At 45.7% G+C, this 12,169-nt stretch overlaps 1 protein-coding gene across 1 annotated transcript in view; it reads left to right on the top strand.

Annotated features, from left to right (window-relative positions):
• The window catches only part of LOC131281364 (transcription factor mef2A), a 45,720-nt gene that overhangs the window by 21,487 nt on the left and 12,064 nt on the right, over positions 1 to 12,169 (top strand). Inside the window, exon 7 of the mRNA XM_058310691.1 lies at positions 33 to 214. Coding sequence (XP_058166674.1) covers positions 33 to 214 — 182 coding nt within the window. The remainder of the gene's footprint in view (positions 1 to 32; positions 215 to 12,169) is intronic.

Raw genomic sequence — 12,169 nt, 5'->3', positions numbered from 1 at the left:
TCCTGTTTTGTACTTTCCCAATCGATCTCTAGAGCGGTACACAACGTGGAGAAAGTGTTCGAGTGCAAACAGTGCGGGAAAGCCTTCAAGCGTTCGAGTACCCTGTCGACGCACCTGCTGATACACAGCGACACCCGGCCGTACCCTTGCGGGTTCTGCGGGAAACGGTTCCACCAGAAGAGCGACATGAAGAAGCACACCTACATCCACACCGGTAAGTACCCTCGAAGGACTTCTCGTTTGATCCTGGACCTCCTGGTTACGCGGAAATAGCCCAAACCATCGCTTTGAGATGATTGATCAATCGGTCCCAATCAGTGCCGGTCTCGACGTGGAGTCTCCCGACGTTCGCTTCTGGGACGATTTCCCAGCTCATGGAAACGCGTTCCGATGGCCTAGGAGAAGACTCAATCATAATCTTGTAATCTAATCAACTGGGATGTCTTCATTCCATTAACCAAGCGTTCCCAGGCCGTGGCCTCTGATTTTCGATGCCGGTCGGCTGGGAGTAGACTGTCGTTGGAATAAATCAAAAATTATTATACTTTTCAATCTACCAATTATCAGCGTTCGGTCGGGGGCATGTGTTGGCCAACAGGGATGATCATAGTAGACTCACCCGTTCTTCGGTTTGGTCGCGCTTTAACTCGGCTTGGAATCTCTCCGGGAATGATGCTCCGGACACGTGCACAGAGTCGGGGTAGACCAAAAAACAGTGGGAGAAAACTGGCACACGAAAATTTCCTGCTGCACGCGACAAGTTGAAGGGCTGGAAAATCTTCCGCACCGACACGCACCGAGGAAATCATAACAAGTAAATTACCCGCCCATTGTAGGTCACGTGTCATAACTTTTATGGGTCATGCGAGCCGGTTCCGCGACACAAACATCCTTCCATTCTGGTGGTTTTTCTCGGGCGGAAGGAAAACTTCGTGCCTTCCGCGTCCCCGTGGTGCAAACGTTGACATCCGGGACATTATCTCGGAGGACAACAACGGCAGCTGGAACAAGTGCAGCGACGCACTTGGCGGACGCGTGTTTACCAACCGACACCGTATCATAACCGTAATGATAATTGGATTACAGCTGAATGTAGCGAGGGAAAAGTCTCGTCCCGTTCCGTCGGTGGGTGCACAGACTGTGGGAAACAACCTGCCAACAACCGTGGGTTTTTATGTCTTTTTGCATGTTTTCGCAGCGGGCAAGTGGCCGCCGAGGCGGGCGAACGCAAACAATTGCAACTGGCGACATTCTCCGCGCGGTCCAAGGGCTAATCAAGATGTGGTCCCGGGCCCCGATGCAATGGCCCCCTCTTTGCTCGCACCGAACCAGAGTGCGTTGTGTTTTCACAAGAAAGCCACCATGGGTTGTCACATGGCCCAACCCGGCGAGTGTTGCTTCGGCGAGTGTTGTGGTCCGGTTGACTGTTTATTTAATCACAGATGTCCATAATTTTGGTTTAATTTCAGAGCCCACGGGCAAACATTGGTAGCGTGATACCGGATTGATGTTGCTGTGGCATTGTTTACTTTGGCCAGTTTGTTGCTCCATCGCTGCCAGGGTGTAAATATTTTAGCAACGTTGGTTCTATGTCGCTGCTTGTAGGTTTATGGTTGTTATACACGTCTTATTTAAACCGCAATGATTGCAATATTCTCTATCCAACATATGCAAATATGGTTAAATTTATAGCTTTTTATAGTTTCTTCCAATGACCTAACCCAAATATAGCAATGTTTAACGTATAACATACAATATACGCGTTCAACATCCTTAGTTATCTGGGCTCTTTTCCGTGCAACGTAGACAATAGTTGATGGGGTATTTAAATACGGTTTTCATTAAAAAATCTTTTCTCATACCAACGATTAACAGCTGCGGAATGAAATTAAATCTCATAAAAAGAAGGAACAAACGAATACGAAAGATCGGTAACTAGTTCATAATTCCATGGTTATGCAAATGGAAAAAAAGAGGAAGCCATAATAAAATATAAAACCGCATTCTGGGGTTTCTACTTTTCACTTTTCTCCGCAACAATAAAAAGCCGATTTTACTCCATTTAATTTTATTGCACTTAAACTCGACTTTTTGAGCGATGAAAAGTTCTTCTTTTATTCGCCATTGTGGCGTAGGAGGCCCTGGAGTAGCATAAAGTAAAAGTTGACGGAAAAATGCGGCCAACTTTGGTGGGGAGTGATTTTTAAACTTCCCTTTACCATTACAGTGTAATTTCTGTCATAATGACTTTCTACTTTGTTTTGCAAGACTGACTCGTTGAATTTTAAAGGTTGCTTTGCATACCAATGGTTTTGAAGGTTGGGTATTAAAAAAGCAACCTCCATGAACCGACCAAAAACATGTGTTGCAGTTTCCATTGATGATGTTTGTCATCGATAGAAAAAGAAGTACAAGTTGACCAAAGCAAAAACAACAACCTCGAGCAACATTCGAACTAAACGGCGTGTAAAAGTATGCTCCCGTTCTCAGGATCCCTAAGGAAGAAGGGGGTGAAAGAACTTATTCAAACGAAAAGGAGTTGCCGATCGGTTCCTACCGTCCAGACGGGATAGAATTTCTTTTTCCACAGCTATCCGTCGCATGCCCGGTGGCCAGGATAGGAAAAAGGTCCGTCGAGCCAGCCCACCTCAGGGAAAGGTTGACATGTGTTTGCTACGTGCCAAACGTTGCGCTGTGTTTTGCCCGAGGTCACTGGTTTCGGGTTGGTAAATATGTATTTTGCATATTTACGTCCGACGCCCAGTGTCAGTTTTGTGTTTCGGTGTTCTTTTTATACTTTTTCGCCTTTGACTCTTTGAATCCTTGACTTTTATCAATATTTATACGGTAAAGTTGTCTGCGGTGGATTATTTTCAAATATTTATACCACCCCAAAACTGATCTGTCCGATAATCGGTTCTTCTTCCGATGACGGTGTTTTCCTTGGCAACCTCGGCGTCACTCGATCGGAACACGTGTCTGAGCGTCCGAGTCGGGCATTAGCAGCGACAAACATCAATCGAGACAGCTACCCGAGGGCTCCTGGTTTGACGGAGACCTTTTCGCTCCATATGTTCACCGGCAGAACACGGTCGCTTAATCTTGCGTCACCAAGTGAAGTGCACGTTCTCATTTTCACTTAATCACTGTTTTTGTCTCTGCCCGTTTCCGTTCGGAAGTGAGTCTATCATTGGAAAATAATAATTATAGGTTTGGCCCTTTGCAGCACCCTTGAACGTAACGGAGGCGTTCAGTGTTTGAAATTGGCCATATTGGACCGACGTAAAACCGGATGGGAGCAACAAAAAATCCCAGGGCGTCGAAAGCATCGGACACCAGTCATTCATTCGCAATTGTCCGTGGACAAAATCAATACACACACACACACACACACAACTTCGCTAATGCCATCGAGAAGCCTCGAGTGGGTCGGGCGCGGTTGCGAATGGTTCCCGGATGCGCCCGGATGGGTCGTTTTCGGTAATAAAATAAGTAGATTAAACAAAATTACCGACTGACAAATGGTTATCATCTGGCACAATCTGGGCCACTGCTCGCGAGGGTTCCCTTTTTCGGCCCGGGGAAATTCTCTACAGTAGACTGGGGCGCGCGTATGTAGTCCCTCACTTTTTTTTCTGTATCCTCCGGGTTTTTGGCCACGGACGGTCGGGTGACGGGACGGAACGGAGGAAAAATGTGTTAATGGGCCTCGGGGATTGCGACTTGCTGGAAGGATTTTTGGCGGATTGTTGCACGGTGAAATAGTTCTGCTCGGCTATTACGGCACAATGTTGGGTGGTCCGCTGGGTATTGCGTGCTTGTGTGGTGGACAGTGATCCGTGGGGGGTTGTTTGTCCGGACGAGGGTCATTCTATGCTTTTGACTCCGATTAGTGAATGTGTCAGGAACGTTCTTGAATGTTACTTGCTGTATCAAAAAGATACCTTTTTTGTTTTATTTTATTTTAAAGGTCAAGTATTACAAGTGCAAAGCAATTATAGCACTAGTTTTCGTCCTGCTTTAAACTTGTGTTTGTGAAAGTTAAATGATATTCTATGTCAAAAATGTTTGTTTATATAAATTTGTTACATGGTGCTCTGAAAACCCACTTGTGTAATTTTCACCAAATTGAAAAAGAATGTAAAAACTGCTCTCCTTATCTTAATTGGTAGTGCATTTCCTTTACCCATTGAAAAATAGAAATAGAAAGAGAGGAATACACGCTTTTCGTGCAAACAGATAAACTCGATTTAAATCTACTCCAAAGCCGACGAATGAAAATGTCATAACATTTCAACTGCGCATCTACGGTTGGGACGGTTCCGTTTCCTTCTCATCTCATGTAGATCCCTTTTCTCGACTTCCACATACATACAGACACACATGCACACACGCCCCCACACACTGATGGCGTGATTTCGAAGCGTAATGTTCCGGCACACTCCTTATGCGCTTAAGCCACCATCTTATTACGCTCGAAGACAGACGCTCATCAGTTATTCAGACGGGTTTTCTTCGACTTTCTCGCCCATTTCACAGTGCCGTTTTCGTTGCGAGCGTTGCGGTTAGCCAGTTTTCCAAAAAGGATGCCACATTCATAAAACACACACACATACACAAAGGAAGAGAATAGCACAAAAACCCATCGAATCGGAGCGGTTGATCCGAGCGGTGGTTGAAAATTCCTTTACCGCTCTTTTCGGTTAGCGAAGGGGTTTTCCCCAAGATGGCAACTTTGTTCGTGAGCGGAAGTGAAAATCTGCGTTGTCCCTTCTTGCGCGAACGAGGAGGGGATGGAAAACGCGCTGCTCGCCGAAAGTCGACAATTAAAACAGATTCCAGCACCGACGCCACAGACAGCGTTTGATTTATCTTTATTAATTGAAGCGACTTTTCCTAACACCGGAATCCCGCCCGGTTCGCGGCGCGTCCGGAAAGTTTTTGACGTCCCGAACGGGTTAGGGGTGGTGGAAAACCGGTCTGTTCGGTGGGAAAAGTGGCAAGACAAATGGTGAGATAATTTAATATCGTCAAACATCCGGGTTGAGAGTTGATGTGAAGGGTGGGTGTGTTGGATTTATATTAAAATTCTTTCTCCTTTGCTGATGGGTCTGAGGGTTAGTCGATGAAACTAGGTCTGATCTTTAATCAACAAGGGTACGGAAATCGGGGAAAGAGATTTCCTTTTGTTTCAAACCCATTCGCACTCTATTCGATATAAGATTGATTATTTAAGATTAAATATCTTTGACTCTCAGCATTAATTGCTTTTGTCTTGCTTCAAAACTGCGCCCAACACACGAGCCGAGTTCTGCTTTGCGACGAAGCAAACGGGCAATTATCTGTGAGGATAATTCAATTTTCCCTATCATATTCCCGCCGGACCAGTGATAATCGCATCGAAGGGTCGTTCTATTTTTCTCACACTCTCGCACCACGCGAGCCCTCGGCAGTAAAGAACTTAATGATCCAACCCAGTGGCGCTCGTCGATGTCATCGGTATCGTATTTCCGGGCAAGGGCAGTGGCCAAAAGTGGCAAATCAATAATGGTCGCTCCTCGGGAGCCGGAGGTTGTTCGCTTTATTTGAATTGATTTTTCCTCCCCAGAAGCAATGGTTTTCCCGGTCCGGAGATACCGGAGATTTCTCTCGAGTGCTGCCAAAGCTGGGGACTTATAGGATTTGGCCCTCTTTCTAATGATCATGTTTCGATGTATTTTTTTGTTTTGTTATTTTCCTGCCCCCCGTCGTTGTTATCCTGCCAATTCTTTCTAGATGCGAAGGCGGTGGTTGATTGCCAGGCGAATATCAATCGATGAGGATTTATGATTTGTTCACTGCTTCCAGCGCCGTGGAGCTTCTGATTTATGCCGGAGGTCTGCCAGTTCTGGTTTTTCTCCATTTCTATCGCCTTTCGCTCGGCCACACATGCGAGTTTTCGTTTTCTCGCTCGTGCGTCTTTGGAAGACGACATCCGTGGCCCACCATTTGCTTCGTTGGGGCTAGAGGGCAACGTTGACGAGCGTCGGAAATTGCTGTTGAATTATTGATAGTAAATCGAAAATAGATTACATCGGGAAAACTCTCGGCGACAGCCATTATTGGCGCAATACGCAGGACGTTTGAACGGACGCCTTCAGCCGAGGACAGATTGGACCGATCGGTCGTGTGCTAAATGATTCGTGAATGATGGAAGACGATTGCGATTGGAGCACGCCGCACGATGGCTCTCGCTAGCCGATGGGGAAGTAAATCCTAATAAAGATTATTTATTTATGAGTGAAGTGGTTTTCTGCAGGAGCTTATGTTTGTCGGATTTGTCGCGTAGACGCGCTCGCTTCGTGAAGATGATTTGATCATGTTTGTTTACCGACGTTAGGAACGGTATCCGTGTGGGGCATTTATGATTGGTTCTAGATTGAGAGAAGGCAAGGTCGAATCACATTTTCCCTTAACAATACCTTCTTTTCATAGTTTTGAACAATAAAATTGTATTTACTTCAAAATCATATATTTTTCTAAATATTAAAGACCAAATGTGCTTCTTCTCGAAACATTTTGCGCACTTAATCTAGCAGATGATAAGTAGGTTTAATTTTTCCAACACTCAATTGAGCAATCACAGCACATGGTACCCCACAAGACCTTTTGATTTATTCCATACTTTTCTGGCACTTGACACCTGCAGTAGTCCAGGAAAAAAAAAAACCCCGGAGGAGCTATCCTGCAAACGAGCCCTACCGCAAAGAGTTCTAATTGATATCCCGCTGCGAGGCGTCCTCGGAAGTTCCGGTCTTCAAAGGGACTCATAATCATTTAACACTCCTTTGCGTGGCGTTAGAGTGGAACAACTTTTGAATTGAAACATTGCCACCAGTCGGGTCGTTTGCGCAACTACCGTAAAATAAGTGCCCGTATCCTGATGGCGAAGAACTCCCGCTGTGCTGGCTATTAAAAGGGGGAATACATGGGTTCGATGTTCGCGACAGAACCCTCATGATACCCCGAGACCATTCTCGCCCTCGGCTAGAACTTGATGCCTCGGATAGTATCCCGCAGTTTTAGGGAAGGCGTCGTCGGGCCGAACGCAAGTAAACAAATAGAAATATTATTATTGCACACAGCGGCACCCAAGGGTCCTCGGGACGAGTGTGCGTACCTGCGTGCGGCGCTCTGTCTGCGAGGCACTGTTATTACTATAATTGAATCAAGAGCACCGAAAGCACCCTCGAATTTGGGCCTGAATTTTAAGGCCAGTACGGTCGAAGTAGAAGTAAACCTTTTCCCTCGTACATTATGCGGCACGTTTTAAGGACACGCTTCTTTCGTCGCGCAAACTGCCGGTCTATGGAGTTGGACGAGTCCTTTTTTGAAATGTAAACACACGCGGATGGACACGAAACGGGAGGTCCCTCGGTTGACTCTCAAAGACTGTCGGAGCGGGTCTACCACGCTTCAGTCGTGGGAGTGATGCATGTTAACATCGAGGCCATGGGTGGCGTATTCTGGAATGTACTGTTTTTGTTTTGACATATGGCGAAAAACAGGTACCATACAATCATGACTGTATTCAGGGAGATCTAGTAGGCATGGAAGCTCTGTAAACAGAGTTTGTCAACCTCAGCCTACTTAACCTAACCGCGAACCTCAATGGCAGTTTGATTTGCCATCACGTTACATTCAAAAATGGCTGACAGGCGGCTTGACAAATGTCACCCACAATACGGGTGCTTCCCAAAGTGATCCCCAAGTCGTGCTTCTCAAGATTGAAATGATAAATTTTCCTACGTGTTCAAAAAAAAAAAAACGAAAATCATGAGCATGAGTGACGGCCGCTCCTACTCGGCGTATCATTTTTCCCACCTCACACACGCACATCAATCCCCGAGCGGGGCGCAATCCCCGATGGAATCGCAGAAGTTTGACGCGTGTCGCGCGTGAAGAAATCGCGCCTCGCGTCGGTGACACTCGATACTCCTGAGTAAGTTTTCGCCGAGAAAAATCCTTCCACACGGCGGGAACCGCCCGGAATGAGAGGTCATTTAGAGTCGGCCGTATCCGTCGACTTCCGTGACTGGTAGGTAAATATTTGACATTCGCATTATGTGGGATTTGGGTCCTCTACACTCTCGATCCTCTTCTGCCCAGCGTTGGTAACTTGTCACACGTGAAATATTTACGTCCTTCTAGAGGTGATGTGAATTTAGGAGTTTTGAAAAATTCTCCGGAAGCTCCATCTACATCCTTCCCACGGGAGGTTCGTTAGGTTGACGAATGTTTTGACTTACTTCTGACACGTTTTGACACCCGTCCCCCTCGGATCGGATGTCGCACGATCGGTGGATATTGAGCTTGGTTTAATAGTAAAAAACACTATAAAATACGGAATCAATACCAAATCCAGTAAATCGCGAACAGCGTCTTCTAGCCGGAGCTTTCACTTTCCAAATCTCGCACACCTTCCAGCCGAAGGGAATGGGACCGTAAAATTAACGATCGTCCATAATTAGTACGCCTCGCCCTGCTTTGCATTCACAAAGGGTAATAAAATCCCTGTTCCGCGCGGGAGCTGCCGGGAAGGACGTTTGATTTCACGACTTTCGCCAGCTTAGGAATTTCCGGGTACGGAAAGTGCTTCGAGGCGCTCGTAAAATATCAACTGCAATCAATTAAAATGGAACTAATACTACAACACCCTCACCTGGGGTTTTTAGGGAGTCGTGTCGGCGGTTGGCAACTCGAATGTAAATCTATTCCCAATTACAGCGTGTTTCGCGTGTTTTACGTCTTATCGTTGAATTTAATTATGTACTGATTGTACGACTTTCGTGATCCCATTCTTTCGTTCGATATGGATTCTATCAGGGATGGAAAGAACTTAAGTGGATCTTCTTTCTCAATTCAGGGTAGTTTAAAAGGTATTTTTTTAAATATCATACTTGTTTCTTTCCGAGAGGTTAACGAATTCTCTATAATTTAAGTGTAGATATTGCGAAAAATATTCCCCATGAGTTGGCGAATAAAATAAAACAAATTCGAAAGGGAAATTAAACATGCATTGTTTTAATGTGTGCAAATAACCTTTCGGGTACACTTTTTCCCTAAGGAAAAACATTTCACGGGAGGTTGTAAAATTTTATTCGACAACCTTACTGACCCTCCGGCAGGATGTTTCGCTTAAAAAAGATACACTTGGGGCCCAAATCAATCCTGCAGGTTGCAGCGACTACCCTCGACTAAATTTGGACATACTGAAGAACCAATTTTTCCCCCTCTCGTGGAGAGCGTTTGGCAAACAGACCTTCCGTGCAGGGCGGGAGGATTGTAGGAAACTGGGAATCCCGTCGTTCGATTCGTTACCGTGCCGAATTGTTCCTCCCAAAACAGCACCGAAGCTAACGATGGTGGAGTTTCTTTTCCGGGATTTAAAATACACTTTCGGTTCGAGCCATTTGCCGGAGAAAATGCGGTTCCGGCCAGCTACCCAGAAGTGTAAACACTCGAAAGTAATGTTATGGTTGTGCTGGCGTGGGACGCCACTAGACGAGAAGGAACCATTTTCGGTTGGTCTGTTGCCGGTTGCGGCAGTGTTTGCGATGCCGAGCGTTTGGCAAAATGGTTCTGGTTGAAGTGCATCGTCCCGATTGTTCATTCGTCTTGAGTGTTGATGAGGTCGGTTGTTTGATTTTCCAACAAGAATTCCCGGATGGGCGGGTGGGTAAAATCGTGAAACACAACAAAAGCCAAGGAATATGTAAAGCTGCTTTCGGGATACAAATCACTAAAAATAAATCTATAAAATATTAACAATTTTATCTTCTCTATTCTACCGCGTCCTCGGCAAGCAACCGTTCCACTCGCGCTCGTACCGGTGGAAAACTGGCATCAGCTGGCCGCTCCAGACCGGCGAGATAAAAATTCTATGATTTTATAACAAAGTTGCCAGCGACCGAAAGCTAGAGGCACATCACGTGCGCCCTCCCAAGTGGGCCACCGGTGTGGGTGGATTTGGAAAAATCACTTCTCGCTCGCTTCACAAACTTTTTCCTACAGATTGCACGGCGGGCGAGGTTCGCTTCCGTGTGTTAGCGTAAAGGGATGCACATACGGCGGATGTGTTAAATTGAACCTGGTGCCGACCGGGCGGATAGATGCCGTCCCAGGCGACCCGGATGGGGTTGGGAAAGGAGTTTCCATTTCTTGAATAAATCTAGAGCATTCACGACCTGAATATTTTATCAGTTGATTCATGGGCGCGCTGGAAAACTCCTCCCAAAACTCGTTGGCGCGCCGACATCGTCTCCGTCGGTAGGGATTCCAGGGCTTCGTCGTAACACGGCACGATTCCATCATTTCTTCGTACACAACCATCCCTGGGCGCAAACAACCAGCGACACAATCAGCCATTTTGCAAGAGGCGGGAACAGGGGGAACGGCGGGTGGCCAAGAGTCACCCCAAGGGTGGATTTTCCGTTTGTGCCAGGATTTGATAAATATCATCAACATCAGCGCAACTGTATGCCGCAGTGAATTGAAATGATTTCGGGTATCCCTATCCATCGCCCCGTTCGCCTTCCGAAAGCAAGCGATACATTTTGTGGCTGTGTGAGTGATTTCTTCTTTTGCACTCCATTCCAGTTACGCCGCAGTTTTCCCTCGGCACGGGAAATGTATCGGGATTGGATTTTGTTTCACTGTTGGAAAAGATTTTTCTCCAGGCAGCCTCCCACCCATCGCGTCCTTGCTCCACCTTTTGTTTTCCCATCACAGTATGGGCACACCAAAACAAACACACACACACACACAGACACACCGGAGGGTGGATGCGGTGGAATGTCTTGATTCCGGGCTTGCTGAAAGATTGCAGTGGAAATCGAATGCGAAAAGCAGAAGGCAGAAGTGAGTAATTGAAAGATCAGAACAGCTACGATATTGACTCATCACATAGGGCTCCCCGTCTACGAAGTCTTCTTTTTTTTCTCTCCCAGGAAAAATGAACTCATCATCCACCGTCCCAAAGCAGGGATTGAGGGCAAAGACCCTCCGAAGCCTACGCTCCCCGCCCCGCTCCATGGCGAGGATAACGATGATGATGTTTTGGCCGGTGGTGATTGCCAAGAGAAATCATCTTTCTTTTCTCGAGCTTGGACGTCGGGGGCCAGGGTTCGGTTTGGGTTCGAGCACTGTGTGAGATAATGATAAATTACGTGCTGGGTGGTGTTTGGGGATTTTTGTTTCCCTCCACCATTTGGCCGCTCACATTCGTCAGCTTTGGGGAAATGGCAGAATGGACGATGATGAAATTTGATTTTCGATAACATTTCTTCGATCTTCGGTTGGAGTGAATCTTGAAGGAGCAGTCATAAGTTGTTTGAAAAACTTAAGCCAAATATTGGTATTTTGTTGTTGAAGAAAAATAGCTTTTAGTTTAAGTCAACCAAGTAAATAATTTAAAAAAATGTCTGAATGCCATCAAATTAATGGTATATTTAAATGACTTTACCAAAAAAACATAAACCCCTTCATACTCTGGTATCTTTTCTTCAAACTTAAATTCCACCATGCTCAAGAGTTTAGTAATGAGCAACTCTAGGACTTGGAAAAACAAAAAAACGAAAGTAATGATGGGAGTCAAACTGACAAAGCAAGATATCCCAGATTCTCAGCATTCCAATCTTCCGTATGGTGTGCTCTTAAATGAGAAAATAAAGTTATATACGACCAAGCCGGTCACTGAACAGCGTGCTGAATATTAATGGCCAATGCTTCTCATCCTCATCCGTTTGATGGTGGATGCTTCCTCGGCGAAAAGAAAATGGTATCGCAAGCGGAAAGCATGGAAAAACCCCACTTGCAAAGGAAGGTTTCGTTTCTCCGAAAGAGTTCGAAGCGGTAAGTTCATTGTCCTGATTTGCTCACATATCTTCGAAAGTTAGTTTGCGGACAACGAATTCCTGGTGCGAGAAAGTTTATGAAGCCATAACATAATTTCAAATTCGGTTTAAAAGTAGCCTAACAGAGTAATTGGGAAAATAATGGCAAAGAACCTCGAGCAAAAGGGAGAACAATGCCATGTGAGGGAGAGAAAATTTACGATCTCAGCATAAAAACTTTCGATGAGTTGTTCTGGGAACAAGTTATTAATTTTGAAGTTTTTCAGATCTTAAGT

This window comes from Anopheles ziemanni, chromosome 2 (genome assembly GCF_943734765.1).
Source record: "Anopheles ziemanni chromosome 2, idAnoZiCoDA_A2_x.2, whole genome shotgun sequence".
Classification (NCBI taxonomy): Eukaryota; Metazoa; Arthropoda; class Insecta; order Diptera; family Culicidae; genus Anopheles; species Anopheles ziemanni.
Note: the sequence above shows the minus strand (reverse complement) of the source record. Positions and strands in the feature narration are given on the sequence as shown.